The 16936-nt window shown below is 37.5% G+C and overlaps 1 protein-coding gene across 2 annotated transcripts; it reads right to left on the bottom strand.

Moving 5' to 3' along the window:
- Nucleotides 1-1431: 1431 nt before the first annotated feature.
- Nucleotides 1432-16094, bottom strand: GTSF1 (gametocyte specific factor 1). Of its 2 annotated transcripts, none has more exons than XM_028533030.1 (9): nucleotides 15940-16094; nucleotides 13990-14034; nucleotides 9491-9591; nucleotides 7496-7622; nucleotides 7004-7087; nucleotides 6487-6550; nucleotides 4890-4984; nucleotides 3929-3961; nucleotides 1432-1536 (listed from the first exon to the last, which is right to left on the bottom strand). In XM_028533030.1, the coding sequence occupies exons 2-8, from the start codon at nucleotides 14003-14005 to the stop codon at nucleotides 3945-3947; spliced, it is 504 nt and encodes a 167-aa protein (XP_028388831.1). In that variant the 5' UTR covers nucleotides 14006-14034; nucleotides 15940-16094; the 3' UTR covers nucleotides 1432-1536; nucleotides 3929-3944. The 2 variants fall into 2 exon arrangements, with proteins under 2 accessions (XP_028388831.1, XP_035873267.1); XM_036017374.1 differs by having other exon boundaries at nucleotides 15828-15982.
- Between the last annotated feature and the right edge of the window lie 842 nt (nucleotides 16095-16936).

Here is a 16936-nt window from a genome sequence, read left to right as displayed (position 1 = left end):
ATCAAAAGGGTTTTATATTTTCCAGTAGTAAGACTATTTTTAAATAAAGTGTTTGTGAGGTGCTGATTGATATACAAACATAAATGACCAGAATTATGGGCATAAAGGTGTTTTTTCCCCTCCTCCTCAATATATTCACCACCCTCTCCAGAGAAAATGGCCTAGTTATTCACTTAAGATCACACAGTTAGGCAGAAATACTATTGTACTGGGGCTTATCTTGAACCGTTTTTAGAGTTTGGAACTAAATAAACAGATTTGCTTCATCAGGGAAGAATCCTGTTTTGTATAAAACTCATGGAAGGAGGCATTCCACAAGAGTCTACTCTCCCTTATCTGTTACCCTTCTAGAGAAATCAGTTTTGGAATAATTTGTCAGTATGATTCACTGAAGTACCCATCTATGCCAGATCACAAATCCCTCCCCAAGTCAGCCAGTTTTAAAACCAAACCAAACCAAACTTGAAAACCACCACACAAAAACAATCCAAACAATCTCTGGGGAGATTATGAAGTCTTCTTGTAAGGATCACCAAGATGCTAGGATAGCCAGAGTTTTGAATGTTTCAAAATCTAACTTTTTTATAAATATTTTTCATTTTTAGAGATTGGGGAGGGGAAGGAGAAAGAGAGGGAGATAAATATCAATGCATGCTGCCTCTTGCACACCTCCTACTAGAGACCTGGCTGCAACCCAGGCATGTGTGCTGACTGGGAATAGAACTGGTGACCCTTTGGTTTGCAGCCCATGCTCAATCCACTGAGCTACACCAGCCAGGTCAAAATCTAACTTATTATACATATATCCCAGGGTAGTAAACAGGGCTCACACATTTAAGCTTTGAAGCTCAAACTTCACACACAGGTTGGGAAGCCTATCTCTTTCCCACATATACACATGGTTCCTCTTCTCCATGCCAAAATTTACTTCTACATAATCCACACCTAGTTTAACAGCTAGTACAATGTCTAGCTGGAATGTGGGAGAAATAATGTAAATAAAAGACATCTACCCTAGGTTGGAAATATTTAGGCAGCAAACTCTCCTAAAGATTCTAAACAAGAATGGGATATTTTGCTCTATAAATGCTATCAATCTCTTGGAGATTCTGGATATATAGATGCACTGATCAAATCGTCCCATTCCTACTAATGCTAAAAAGAATTGGTCCATGTGTGTTAGAAAACACAAATATAGTTACTTTTCCCAACCCAAGTTTCTTGCCTGCTTTTGCTAGATTTTTAAAGATTAATGTGTTTCATTAATATGGAAAGGGATATGATTTCTGATCTTGGGGCTACAAGTACTTAACCAAACTATCAAGCTATCTACATCAATGTATTATTTGAGACAGTTTTTCTAAGTATGATGTTTCCTTCTTGCATCAGATGAGTGAAGACTCAAAAGGGGGGAGGGGAAAAAGACACGTGTCAGTTTGAAAGTCACAGACGTTTATTTCTCTATAATTAGACTAGGATAAAAATGAAGAACCCACTGGTAGCAGGAAGAAGCAAGGGTCTTCTGGGTTCAGGCATCTGTAAGGAAATGAGAAAAAAAGAATTTTTAGTTCCTTTTAAGACAAAGGCACTAACTACATATGATAATGGGCCACACAACTACAACCCAACTGAAATCTCTTCATTGCTGGAAGAATCTGCTGTTGTTAATAGCAGAACACCGAGTATCTTCTGATCCTGAGTTCTTTAGTACCACTAAGCACACAGAAACTTCTTAACTGAATTAAAAGCATTGTATGCAGAGATCAATGTATACTTCTTGTGTCAATAGTTTCATAACTTGAGAAAATCAGGATTCACTATACAAGCAATTGACTCCTGCAGATAATTCTGGATTAATTTCAATTAAATTATACTAATTTTTTTCTTTTCATTCATGCTACTACTCATCAATTTAACAATATTTTTTGAGCTGTTACCATATACATTAGAACAAAAATTAATATTACCTGCTTTGGAGGTACTTATCTAGTAAAAAGTAGAGTTGTTAATAAAAATACAACTGGGATAGCGCATACTGAGTACAAGGTGAACAAACCCTTTTCATGTATGTGCATTTGAAAAACTGTCCACTCAAAATTAAGTTCGTTGAGGGGATAAGTCATGTCTTCTATTTCTTTTGTATCTTTCCAAAGAAGCTAGAGAATTCTGCAACAATAGGCATTCAAAAAATGATACTTTATTTTTACTAAGAGGATAAGAAGTCCTGTGGATGTTTAAGGATTCTTTTTTAAAAAATATTTTATTTATTTATTATTTTCAGAGAGGGGAAGGGAGGGACAAAGAGAGGGAAAACATTCTCAACTGGGGATCTGGTCCACAACCCAGGCATGTACTCTGACTGGGAATCGAATTGGTGAACTTTTGGTTTGCAGTCAATTCTGAGCAACACCAGCCAGGGCTGTTTAAGGATTCTTACCTAATGCAGGATAACTTCCCCACTTATTCCTCAGGGGTTACACAGAAAAATAAATTTTCAGCATTTAAGGAGTTTAACAGCAAAGAGTTAAGTTTCAAAGGAGATGAATGACTTTTCTTAAGTGATAGAGATAGAAATTTCTCCTAGGCTTTCACCTTAAAAACAGTCGTTTTTAGTTACCTAGTAAAAACGTTTAGTAGGTAACTATCCATGTTATAAGAGTGCCAAGCATTTTGTACAGCGTGTCAGAGAAGGATTCAAAGATCATGATTTATCCAGATCTGTGTGTGCTTTCCTGACACACCCCAGTGCTATTGTGTCTCTTTCCCTTCTGGGGCCAAATGCAATTTTATGCCTTCCTGATGTATTTAACAATTTCAAGTCAGAAGCTACCAAGGAAAATGGCCAGTACCTGGAAGCAACTGATAGTTATTTTCCATAGCTAAGGGGTGTTTGCTTTTAGAATCTCTTTTCCACTTCTCACCAGAAGAAACATCAATTTTGGTACAAAATGAACCCTACCTCACAGAAGATTCATCTAATTCACTGTCCAGAGGAACTGAATGAACTGGAAGGCAACAGGGCAACTAGTCATTCATTCACTAAATATTCACTGAAGGCTTACTATCTCCAAGACGGTGAGAGATAGCCCTGGCCAGGCAGCTCAGTTGGTCAGAGTGCCATCTGGATATGCCAATGTTGAGGGTTTGATCCCCAGTCAGGGCACATACCAATGAATGTATAGATACGTGAAACAACAATTTGATGTTTTTCTCTTTTGCTCTAAAAATCAATAAATAAAATTAAAAAAAGATGGTGGGGAATATAATTTCATTTCTAGTCTTTATAATAATATTCCTTTTGTCAGGAGCAATGTGGCTGGCAGCCTCAGTCAACACGGCATTTGAAGTTTCAAACTGTCTCTGCTATGGGTACACAGGGTAACCTCGAGGGAAGGCTTCATCTGTGAAAAGTAAAAGATTCTGCTCTCTTTATACAGATTTTGTGAGGTTCTGTTAAATCAAATATTCAGATAAGATCATAGTGCAAGACTCTCAAGACCCAAAACTTTTAAGTGCTCATTAAGAAGAGTATGAATTTTTTGATGTGTTAGATTGTACTGCACAGGGAAAGAATTGCAGAGCAGTGAAGCATGGCTGTTTGATTAATCTCAGTCCATTAAAGAGGCATGATAGACCTAGAATGCAACTTTAATAAAAAAAAGGAAAAGAAAAAGGAAAAAGGCATTGTGTACTAATTCTAGGGAAAGCAACTTGGCATGTTAACTGAATTCTAATTTAACCCGTAAATGCCTATTCATTAGCATGTAAAGCCATAACAGAAGCTATATAATATACTTAAAAAACATAGGCACACACAAAGCTTTAATTTGGTACCATAATCTGAAAAAAAAATTGGATCCAAATTGTTTTATGTCCAGTTAAATATTGCTACCATCTGAAGAGATAGTGAAATAAAACAAACACTTACTTGATGAGATACTCAGTTACTGTGCATTTCCATCTACGGAGTAGAAATATTTCAAAATAAATATACCACATCAATTGAAATTCACTCTATCTTTTATTCTTACTAAACACAAATGACTTATTATGGGGCATACTGAATCACAATATAAAAGTAGAAGTACTTAACATTAGTGATTGGATTCTACTCAACAGCATGAGAAAAGAAAATAGTCCTTTACCTATCAAGACTTTTGGCATATGATTTGGTGATCTCATTTTTTTTGGCAAGTCTCCAAAGGGAAACTTTTTAAAAGGAAATCCTCTAGCCACTGAAAATTAACACAAACAGTAGCAAAGACCAAAACCAAGGGAATCTGAATTTAGGGGCAAATTTAGGAAAACAAAATTTATATTAAATGACAATATCTTGGGTGTTCCATATGTGGTAATTTCTTTACCAGGGTGGTATGATACAAATTTAGTATCTGTTTGCTCAGCATGGTCTCTGATGTCTAGGGAAGACAATTTAAATACTATTTTTATGTTGGTTCTTATGACTCACAACTTTCATGTTCTCTTTATACATTTCCTTTTAGGCCTCTGACATCCAATTTCTAATCCCAATCCCTATTGATATTATGCCTTGTGAGTCAGGGATAAATTCCTCCTTGCCAAAATCAGTAGTCTTTTAATGGCTCCCAAATTTACTCATGATATTTGACATTAGTGGTCACCCCTTCATGAAAATATTCCTTTGGTTTCTGTGACCTTGTATTTGCCTGTTCATAATTTCCTGTTACTAACCAGGGCCAGCACTAGGGTGAAGTGAGTGAGATGCTTAGGGTACAAAATTTAAGGAGGTACTCACTCTCAGGCTTATGGAGGGGCAAGGTGTTCAGACTAAACATGTCTTTGAATATCAAGGCTAATCTATTCATTAGCACAAAGAAAAGAACAAAAGCATTTTGTCTCATTTCACTTACTGTTTTTCCATGGCAGAACATATGGCAGAGACTTGGGAACGCGCATGCCTGAAGCTAGGTTACTCTTATGTTCCATAACTAGGTTGCTTGCAGGGCTGCAGAAAGAAAGATAAATTTGACCATGCCAGCATATCTGTATTTTTTAGGCAGGCACACAAGACAATCAAAATGTGTTTTTGTAATATGGGGGAAAACAACAACCTACATTGTGAAATGTAAACACATTTCCATCATAACATTCTTGCAATTAGAATGATTACCATTTCTCTGGAAAGCTTACTATTCTGGTACAGGCATTAAGATAGGTCTAAGCATTTTCATTTCCAGAAATTGAGATAAACAGCAATGCCATCTACTGTTCAGTTGTATGACAGGCTCATCAACTCACTCAATAAACATTAAGAGATAAAATCAAATGCGAAGACTATCAAACCAAAGGCAACAAATCTCACAGAACTGAGGTAAAATTAAAATTGTACCAATGAAATTTACCTTTTTTCTACCTTAATACACACACAAAATAAGGTACACTTACAATTACTAACTGACCTTAGGAGCTAAGAAATGAAAATTGGTATTTTATTTAGAGAAAAAAATGAAGTCTAGCATTACATTCCTTCATTTTTTTGTTTCTAAAAATTTTATTGTCGACACTATTACAGATGTCCCCATTCCCTGCTCCCTTTTCCTGCCTCCACTCAGCCCCTGATCCCCTTTTCCCTGTGGCATAATCACGCTGTTGTGTCTATGGCTTTTGCATATATGTTCTTGGACTAATCCCTTCACCTTCTTTCATCCAGTACGCCCTTCTTTCATTTCTAATCCAGAAATATATTCATTTGGATTTTAAATGTGATCTTCTATGGTTTGAAGATCAAATAATAATGAGAAATTTTATAGATTTAAAAATTATATGCAAAATCAGTGGGAATTTTCTTCCTTACCCAAGAGGTATTCTGGATTCCCCAATTTCAAATAGAAAACTTTTGTTAAAAAAGATTTTATTTTCAGAGAGTGGAGTGGGAGAGAGAAAGAAGAGGATAAACATCAATGTGTGAAAGAAACAATGGTTGGTAGACTCTTGCATGTCCCCAGCTAGGGATCTGGCCCACAGCCCAGGCATGTGACCTGACTGGCACTTGACCAATGACCTTTTGGCTCAAAGGTTGATGCCCAATCCAGTGAGCCACACCAGCCAGGGCTCAAATAAAAAACTTTTAAGATTACTTTTTCCTTAGATACTAGTTACCAAGAGTAAAAATGATCCACATGTATATAGCTAGAGAATTTCTGAAAGCATGAAAATAATATGAACCTAGCAAAAAACCCAAGTAAGACATAAGAATGTCAGCACCACTGTTTCCTTTGCTAGACTATATGCTAGTATTTTTGTGTTCCCAGTGATTAACATTAAGCATGTGACCTTTTTATGAATCAAGGAAGAAGTAAGAAAAAAAATTCACCAAAACAGTCATCAAGGAAAGAGGTCAATTCATGCTCTGGTGACTTTTTTTTTACTTTTTCTTTTTCTTTTTCTTTTTTAACAAAGCACTCTGATTTTGGGAGGCAGTGCTGGGACTGAGACCATTTCATTTACCTGTTCTTGCCACAGTAGTTGGCTGTGCCCCAAACAAATGGGGTGCTGGTCTGTTCCCACAAATCTGCCAAAGGAAGCGAAACATAGTCTGTGTTACAAGATACCAGCACATGTAAGTTGAATTCATAAGATGGAAATAATACATCTAAGTTTAGAGAAGGAAGTAAAAATTGATCAAGTACCCTGCCTAAGTGACACAGAAGCAGGCATTTAATTGAAGGATATAAACACAAATGACATAAATAATAATAAATGTGCCTAGTAACAGCCAAACACAGATGGTATAACACAATTTATAGAAAAAAAACAGATGTAAAAGAAGTGCTTTTTCCAATCAAGAGGCATAGGCTGTTCCATGTGTCTGCAGAGCAATACAAATGTACTTGTTTTGGGGCCCAATAAATATAAAAAAGCATTCCAAACATGCTATGTTTATAAAAAGGAAAATCTTCCTTCTCTCTAAAGTAAATGCCTTGAGATTTAGATATTGTAAAGAAAAAGATGCAGAAGCACTTACCTTTATCCCAATCTTCTTCACAAGGAGGGCACTGCCAGGTGCTCTCAGCCAGAGTCTCTTGTCCAGGGTTTCTGGTTTGGTTGACTGCAAGACAATAGAGATTCCGACATAAGAACAGGACATTGCTAAGTTATGTTTAAAGGGGTCAGTGCTAAAGAGGCTGCAGGGTAGCCTAATGGGTCTTTGTTCTTGAATGGTATGGAAGATAAACAGAGTGGTCTTATGTCCTTGCTGACATACATGAAAGAGAAGCAGAAACAAAGATGTTTATCATGTTTATGCCAATAAAAGGATTTTTACAGTTAGATGAATTACTAGTAAAATGAATCAGATTGTTTAGAAAGCATTCTGAAAAACAACCTGACAAACTTTTCCTGCTGAAAGCATTGTTCTTAAATGGTGAAAGGCAAAAATCAAGGTGACAATGTAGCATAATACAAATTTAAATGGGCTAACCTCTAGCACCTTAACATTTTAACTAGTCCGTCTTACCAACATCTTGCTCTATACAACTTTTATCATCACAGCTTGAGATATGATGACTGATTTCAGCCCGAGGAACCTGATGGCGAGCATTGAAGGGACAAGTAGCCAATTTGTTTGCGACATCAGGATGATTCTGTGGAATAAAAATTAAGGGTTCTGTCAATTTTGTGGACCTCTTAAAAGTCCAAGAGGAGTTTATCTCCTCTCAACCTTATCTATAAATGGCTTCCCTAAAATCTCTCAAAATTTGTGGCTTAGTTACAATAGGTAAACTCATAGTAGAAAATTAAGAAGAAATTACTTATCACTCATATAGACCATATAGTACCTCAAAATCTTCAAAATGTTAGCCTCTTTGTTATGACTGCAGAGACTAACAACACAGATAATGGGGTTAAACTGGCTTATATGGAAGTAAACAACAAATTTAGAATTGAGTATTTGAACCACATCTTCCTCTGTTTTTCAGGGTCACGAGATTCAGGTGGCACAGCATGTAATGGCAGAGCTCTCTGGATGGCTTTGAAAGCTGATATTCAGGATGAACAGTAACACTAAGTCTGCACTGCAGCAGTGCCCCTGTTATTGCAGTACAATAGAGCTGGAAAATAACTGTTAGAAGGGAGCTGCGGAAGAAGCAAACCAATGATTTTTCAGATTAACACAGGAATGTTTATTTAAAGTAATGACGCCTGAAATGAAGCTCTGAACAATTTGACCTTTATTTCAGTTATTTCACTAAGGAAAAGCCCAAATGATAGAGTCTACTCTGCTGACCAAGCTCCTTACTTTAAAATAAAACAAAGTGTTTAATGTCACTCAAATCTTATGGTAAATATACCAGAAATTAAGAAATTTGTTTACTAGGAGAAGCAAAAGATATATCAAAAATAATACTCAAAAGAGTTAAAGATAATGTGAAATGGGAAGAAGACTGGAAAAAAATAAAGGATGGAGAAAACTGTGAGGGCATTTATCTCCATGATTCCATAAGGGATATCAGGCATTCCAATGCAAAGGTTTTGTGGCCAAAGATGAAGAGCTTCATAGAAGAAGGGAGTTATGACAATGTTTTCACATTGCTTGGCTCCCTTTCCCAACCTTTATCCTGGACATGTTTGAGGACCTAGGGAAGGAAGTTGTGGTGGTATCTTCTGATCCACATTGTTCAGGTTCACCCTTCAGGGATCTTTACTCAAAAGATTATAAAGAGGTAGAGAAATAATAACAAATGACATTATAATCATATCTCCAGGACTGTAAGAGAAACATCCTTTAAAAGATATTAATGCATACATAAATTGTATGCAGCTTGGATTAAATACCAAAATTGTTTTCCAAGCATAAATCCTGGCAGAACTTTGGACTCTGTCTGACACCTGCACTCTAATAATCTCTTCAAAGTGCCTCAGTTAATATACCAGCATTAAAGCAGTTTACATCAGCTAAGTCTACAAAAGAATGACCAGAAAAGAAACTGAGTTGTTTTTTTCCCCCACTCAAAGATGCTTAATGTTGAAATTTGGAAAAACAGTTATTTTTAGGAATGATCTTTTCTTGGGATAACCTCTAACTGTTCAACTTCTCTAAAATTTATAACCAAAAATATCAGGAAACAATGTATTATAGATTCAATCCTTAACAGGACAATGAACACATCTAATTCACAAGGCAAGAGAGATTTTCTCACTGCTAGCAAAAATTAGGATTTCCTCTGTTTTACAAAGGATGAAAAGACTCCAGAGGAGCTGTTTATAAATGGGTGCTTGTCCCAAGTTGGGGTGTGGGGGCGGAAATCGAAACAGGGAAAAGCTTATGTACCCAAGAAGTAAACAAACCTCCTTCTAGAAATGTTGGTATTTAATACAAAGGTAGATTCCCTAAACTATTCTGACATTCAATTGAAACATTTATGCTAAAATTACTTGATATTTACACAAGATGGCCTTTTAAAGAACTCAAGAGGGCATTACAGGGAAAATTATGAAAATAATACCCTACCTTTTTGCACTTGATAAGATGATAAGGAAACCTGCAGGCCCTGATCTGGTGGTTTTTGTCATAGGGACATTGTAATAGCTTTTCAGGATCCAGGGAATCGACTGAAAGAAAGAGAAATAGGGTAAGTATAAAGCTTAATAGGTTTTTGGGAAACTACAGCATTCCAGGCACTTTATATTTTCTACAGAATCTGTAACAATAGGGTAAGACAGTCTGACAACAATTTAGAATTTTAAACAAAGGGTGACTAAACATTTAACACTGAAAATGTAACCCTGAGAAGATAAAATTGTGTTATCACCAAATCTTAATTAAGTCAGGCAAAGCCAGCAATCATGGGATGAGGTCTTAGTTCATATTTGGTTTTACTTAAATATTGCTGTTTTCACTGTTGGTTACCCTCACTATAAAACAAAAAGTTAAATGAAGTGACATTCTTTTTTCCTTTTCTAATAAGTGCTAATTCAGGGTCATTTTTATTCTAGTTACCCCAATCAGAGCTTCCCAACCAGTATGCTGAAGGTTGGAATAAATGGTGTGCCAATTTATAGATGCAGGGGTCCACTACATATGTACCCCCAACCCCTACCAGTCCTAGGGCAAGTTAAGGATAGTTAATCCTCTTTACCAGCATCCTTGGCTATTTGCTAATATGCTGTGACATGAAAACAGTTGGTAAGCACTGCTTTGTATCAGTGATACGGTCTATGGAAGATTGAGAAAAATTCATTGATAGATGACTTTTTCATCTGTCGGCTTTAACTTATCACAAGTATTTCCTGATCTTGGTTACTCTACCTCTCAAATGAAACCAATGCCTTTATCAGATAGGTGGGTTTAAAAAAAAGATTTTATTTATTCATCTTTGAGAGAGGAGAAGGGAGGGAGAAAGAGAGGGCGACAAACATCAATGCGAGAGAGAAACATTGATTGGTTGCCTCTCACATGATCCCCTTGCAGGGATGGAACCCACAACCCAGGCATGTGCCTTGAGTGGAAATTGAACTTGCAACATTTCACTTTGGGGACAATGCCCAGCCAACTGAGCTGCACTGGTCAGAGCAATAGGTGGTTTTACTTTTCATATTTTGACATAAATAAGGAAGAAAACCCCAGAATTTTTTAATTTAGTGATTCTCAAATTTAGCAAATTAAAAAATAGAATAATCTGCAAACACAGAACCTCCTGAGGTTAAGACAACTGCAGACATATGAAGCTGCTGTGTGAAAGAAAGCTCCTAACCTATATCATGCTATTTAAAACTACCCTTGGAAGGGTATACTTTCAGGAATTATTTCCATAGTTTGGAACCAGAGATTTCTCTGAAAGTGTCTCTTAGAGAAGTTTCTCTAAATGTGTAAAACTACCCTTAGGCTTTACAAGATGCCCAGGCTGAGCCCCGAATTTTAACAAGCCTGGTTAAGGAAGGGAAATTAAACAATTAAACACATTCTCAGTACATTATGATAAGAGGCAACCTAATAAAATGCTTTTGCCCCCATTGAAGGCAATGATAAAAGTGAAATAAGATAAACAATTCACATTGATAGGAAGCTTATAAACCAGGAGACTGCTATGAAAATCAGAGGCTAGTGGGGAATTGAAACAGTTTCACTGGAAAAGTGGTAAACATGGAATAAATTGCTAACCATGATCGTGATGCAAATGAGCCTGAAAGGTGACCCGAAGGACAGAATGAATAGGGAAAAAACCTTAGAGGACAGGCAGGCTTATTATGCCAACAAGGCACATCCTGACCAGCAGTCTTTTCCCATTTCTGAAGCTTCAGGATACCCAGAGAGAGTTTACAGATGAAATTCTTATTATTTTCTTTCATCACAAGCAAATGTTAGGCCATGTCAGCAGCTGACGGAATGGATGGACGTACCTCATAATTCATACACACTGTACTGCCTGGACACACATCAGAGTTAATAATAATAGTTTTCTACCATAATGCTTTACATAATGCTTTACATTCTGGTCTCTAGTAATTTAGGTCAGCTCTGACCTGTTTCTTTTTTAGATTAAAACATTTTTATTTTATTTTTAATTAAAAAATTTTAAATTGTAATAAAATATGTACAACATAAAATTTACCACCGTAACCATTTTTAAGTGTACGGTTCAGTAGTGCTAGGTATATTCATATTGTCATGCAACCAACCTCCAGAATTTTTTCATGTTGCAAAACTGAAACTGTATATCCATTAAACAACTCCCCATTTCCTCCTCAATCCAACCATGGCAACCATTGTTCTGTTTCTGAGTTTGACTAGTCTAGATACTTCATCACACAATGAACTCATACAGTATTAGTCTACTTGTGACTGACTTATTTCCCTTAGTATAATGTCCTCAAGTTTTCTTCATATTGTAGCATGTGAGGGATTTCCTGTACCTCCTTTTGCTATTTGCTTTTTCAAAAAAATGTCTTGGCGCTCCTTCTATGTCAGTACATATAAGGAATATTTCATTGCTGCAAGTGGATGTACCATAGCTTCTTAATCATTTCCCTTCCTGATGAACATTTAGGTTGTTTCCAGTTATTTACTATTATAAACAATGCTGTGATTAACCATCTAGTATATACTTCTTTGTGCATTGTATGAGTATTTGCCTTTAGCAAATACCTAAGAATTCTACATTAAAGTATATGTGCATTTAAGGTTATAATAAATGCTATCAAACTGCTCGGCAATAATGTTGTCTGGCTTTAGGAATATAAATTAATTTGGAAAACAAAATAGGCCCTGAGGATAAGCTTCCTCCCAAAGAGTATATATGGATGTTCCTCACACTTGGGTGGGACCAAGAACCCATGGTGAGAAATGGAGGAAACCTAGTGAAAATAAGGAACTAGACCTGACAAAAATATTATTATCTAAGAGGTACAGCCCAAAGACAGAAGCTGGAGACCTTCAGGAATTTATCAGATTAAGGTTAGAGTTTTGGGACAACTTGGAAAAAGGTTAAGTATATTCTAAAGCAATGCTGCTCAAAATTTAACATGATCCCCAGGTGTTTAACTTCTTGGAGACTGTGTTAAAATGCAGATTCTGATTCAGAAGATCTGGTATGGGGCCTGAGATTATGCATTTCTCACACATTCCCTGGTGATGTTTTTTTTTAAAATTATGGCTGAAAAAAGAAAGAATGAGAGACATAAAGGGGATCTGAGATGCTGCTTGCTAATTTAATAGAGAGTAGAAAGCTTCTGAGGATTAATCTATCTCACACAGGAATTTCAGATTTTAATGAAGACATTTTAAGAAAAATTAAGAGGGTGGGGAGGGAGCTCTAGGGAAGAACTAGGAGAATCAGCCTTCTAGATCAATGATTCTCAAAGTGTGGTCCTCAAGTCAGCAGCATCACCTTAGATCATGTTACAAATGCAAGTTTTTGAGTCCCAGACCTTCTCAATCAGAAATTCTGGGGGTGGGGTGCAGCATCCTGGGTTTTAATAAGCTTTCCCAATTACCACTGCCCCCAGGTGATTTTGCTGCATGTTAAAGTTTGAGAACTTTGTTGTATGTATTTAATAAAAACTATTTCCATGTAGTTTCCATATGTTGGTGATAAAGATTCTATGAGACATTTCCTTCAAGGCCGAATGCTCCTAAGGGACTAAAATATCCCTTAGCTGGAACTTATTAATTATAAAGAGATCTTGAATAAGACTGCAAAGTAGGAAACAAAGTAGGCCCTGTTGACAAGTTTCACCTGCTCATCAGTTCTAATGTTCTTCAAACTTGGTTAGGGCTTAGAAACCAGAGTGTTTTGTTGTATCAAGTTGTACATGCCATAAGTCAAATGTGTAAAACTCTGGTTCTCCCTATGTCGTTAACTAACTATGTAACTCTAAGCAAATCAATTAAATGAGGTTTTGTTTTCTCAGTGTAAAATATGAATGTTAAATGAAATGATTTTTCAGGGCTCTACAGGGTTCTACACTTGCGTGATTCTAGTGCTGGCTCTTTTTTGATTTCTTAGGCCATCTAAGGTTCCTGGATCACTTGAGAAACAAGAATCCTCCCTAGAATTTCTTTAATCCTAAAATTCAATCTATATCAGCAATATTATGTATACCATATTATCCCTTAAAATAGAAAGAAAACAAGTTACTATACCTGTGTCATTAACAGGAGAGAAGTACTGAGGAATTAAAATGCTTCATTTAATAAAAATCTATTTTGACATGAGTGTCCCAATGCAGCCTTTTCAAAGCTTGATGACTTCTCATTCCTCTTTAGCCATTTAAATTTCAAGTATCTTATTTCAAATTTGGGTACTTCTCTATATTACTATCGCACAGATAATAATATAGAGAAGTATTTTATATTACTTCTAGAGTAATATAGAAGAACTACTCCTCTCCTTAGCATTTCTCCTCAGCATATAGGAGAAATGTGAACCTTTGCCACACATTAACAGTCCTGCCAGACATAAAACTGTATGTAAGTTAACTTATATTCTAAAAGCAATCAGAAGTACATACTGTAAGTTTCTTCCATGTTGGTAATGAAGGAGCTGAATCCAAGTGCTGTGGGGGGGGGGAAAAACAGTGGTTCAAGGTTTCAGAAATAAAATGTACCTAAAGGTGGGCCTAAGAGGTAGAGTCAAACTAGAATTGAAGCTACCCAAGCTCAATCTAAGAAACCCTTAGTAAAGAGGACACAGACAACAGTGTGGTGATTGTAGAGGGGGAAGGGGATATAAGGGAGATACGTGGTAATGAGAAAAAATACAATAAAAATAAATTGGAAAAGAAGAAACCCTTAGTGACCTCCTCCCTCAAATATTTTTCCCCTAAAGCATTTCAAAATCACTGCTTAATTCACACTCTTAAGAGTAAATTCTAGGGCCCTTAAACAGTTAAGAATAACCACATACAACTAGTGATTTAAACTGTATTGAGGTGATGTCAGTTTACTTTTAGTGCTATTACAATGGCCAGTCACTGTTTGCCATCTATTAAAGTTTGGTGCTACTTAACATGAGAGAGGGCAAATGAAGAAACTTCAGGATAAACATAGAAAAAGGGCATAATTTTAAAGCTCTTTTCTCAAGTTATACAGGATGGAAAGGCTGCCAGTCTTTCTCCCCCCTGGCACCTGGGAATGCTGGAAGTCTATGTGAGACTTCATCCATCCAATATGCCCAGAGACATTCTAGCCACACTTCTTCCAATGACCCTTCACCTCCCCTCCGCCCTGCCCCCAATCTCCTATGCTAAGATGGATACACTTGGTTATTTAATCTCTCCAGTTAACAGACATTCTCTCTAGACATCTAGGAAAAACTTCTGAACATTAGGACTTAAGAACTGCCCAATTTATGGATAACAGAATCATAAAAGAACAGTTCTGTAACAAAAATGTGGAAGATTAAAAGACAAGAAATGGCTTTGTAGTTTCAATTTTCTTCTATTGGAGATTTCCCCCTACTGAGTACTATGATTAAATAAACATATCATTATAGAAAAAAAACTAAATTTATACAAAACCCTCCCCATAAGAAACTTCTGAAAATTGACTAGATTTACAGTTATTGTGTCTCTCTAGAGCAAGCTCTCCTTTGGCCTCTCATACAATTCCACACCCCTTCCCCCCATTCTATGACATAAGCAGCCTTGGAATCCATGATAGAAAATACAAGTGACCAGCTGGAACCCTAGTTTAGTAATTTGCTGCAGAACCCATTTGTTAATTACAATCATTACTGAAACTGTCATATATATATGTATTTTTAATATCTGGACTAAGAAATCTGACCTTCCTTTCGGCTTGTTTTTACTTGTACATAGTTACTTTATACTTTTTCAATAAAAATAAAAGAGGTTTGGAAGGAAGAATCAAATATAATGTTCTTTGATTTTAAGGCATTTAAAGGAATGATCAGCGCTAAGATTCAGCAACTTGTAGGATACCACTGTCTCCTTTGGGGGCAAAAAGACTAAGTGGAGTAGATAAAAGGCACTGGAATCCATAGCCTCATCAGTCAGTGTTGTCCCTTTAAGTCTTTTCCACATCAAACTGTTAACAGGCGATCTTTATCCCTTCCCCAGTACTCGGTGAAACGGACAAATTACACACACCAGTTTGATTTGGGAGCTGAATGCTGTCTGAAGCAACTGGTTAAATTCAACAGGGCTGAGGGCCCAGTAAAATAGTTTTTCTCTCTTTAAAAAGAACACTCAGAGTAGATTTAAGCTATGGAACTAAACCGGAGAAGAGGCGGAGGGTGGTTAACCTGTAGGCAAAGGGGCTGGGAAGGAGCCTCGAGGGGTCGAAGCTACGAACCGTCAGTAGCCGCAACAGCGCGGTGAGAACCCACCCGGCAGAAGGCTATGGGCTTGAAAGCGAGGATAACAGTTGGCGAAGGTACCCCAGCACCCTAAAGGGGAGTTGTTTGGTGCCGCAAGCCAGGACCAGGCAGTCCTTCCCACCTGAGTCAAAACACGCTCTCCACTCAGTCGCCTCCAGCCCACTGCCGCGCCCTAGCAACGCTCACTTCCGGCTCCCGGCCCCTGACGTTAGGGGGTGAGGGGCGTTAGGGGCCCCTGGGCCCCCACTTCCTGTGATGGAGGCTGGGCTCCAGCATGGGCTGGAGGCGAGGGCCTGGGCCTCCGGAGCCCTCGCTTCCCCGCCCCCCCCCCTTCGGATTCTCCAGGCCACTCCCCTCCTTTCAGACCCATTCTCTTTCAGCCCATCCTTTGGCCCCAAGAACGACTGAGGCCTTGCGTGGGTGGAACTCGCGCGGCCTGCCGTGTGCTTTGTGGCGGCCATTTTAGAAAAGAGAAAGAGGGGCTTGGAAATGGGCACTGCAGTAGGGAAGGGGGCAGTTAGAAGTGGGGCGATGCTGGGAAGAAGCCTTGTTTGTGGAAAGTGTCCAGATTGTAAGGTAATTGAGCTTTAGAGGAAAATTGTCAAGGAGATAAGCAGGCAGACCCGCTAAACCAAGCAAAACAGCAATCACCAAGGACAGGATTCTAGTTGGTTACATTGAGCACAGGTAGAATCTCAAAATTTCGAAAGCCATTAATAGCTCTTGAGAATGCTTGGCAGGACGGATGCCCTACTTGAATTAAAGGGAGTTATCGAGTTGAAGGGAGCACTCAACGAAAAGAGTTGGAGAGGTAAAGAGGGTCAGAAAGTTATAACTTGATATTGAAAACCTAAACATTTATTATTGTGAGCCTTTGCTATGGGAACAGATACCAAAAAAAAAAAAAAAGTGTAAGTAGTAGTTGTTGTCCCTAAAGTGGTTAGGCAAACAGGCCCCACGTGGATGGAAGGTTAATTGGAAATAGAAGAAATGCCAAAGAAGTGGTCCAGACTATAAACTCATGTTAGAAAGAAATCAGTGGGGCCCAAAGTGACCAGGGAAGGCTTTAGGGAAGAAAAGGGACTTGTGACCTTTGAAGATTAGACAGAAAGAAAAAA

This window comes from Phyllostomus discolor, chromosome 2 (assembly GCF_004126475.2).
Source record: "Phyllostomus discolor isolate MPI-MPIP mPhyDis1 chromosome 2, mPhyDis1.pri.v3, whole genome shotgun sequence".
Taxonomy (NCBI): domain Eukaryota; kingdom Metazoa; phylum Chordata; class Mammalia; order Chiroptera; family Phyllostomidae; genus Phyllostomus; species Phyllostomus discolor.
This window is presented reverse-complemented; position numbering and strand designations above follow the sequence as displayed.

Coding starts and splice junctions, on each gene's coding strand:
- GTSF1 (XM_028533030.1), bottom strand. Junction 6,551..7,003: donor TGAAGAAGATTGGGATAAAG/GTAAGTGCTTCT, acceptor TTCCTTTGGCAG/ATTTGTGGGAACAGACCAGC. Junction 4,985..6,486: donor AACTACTGTGGCAAGAACAG/GTAAATGAAATG, acceptor TTCTTTCTGCAG/CCCTGCAAGCAACCTAGTTA.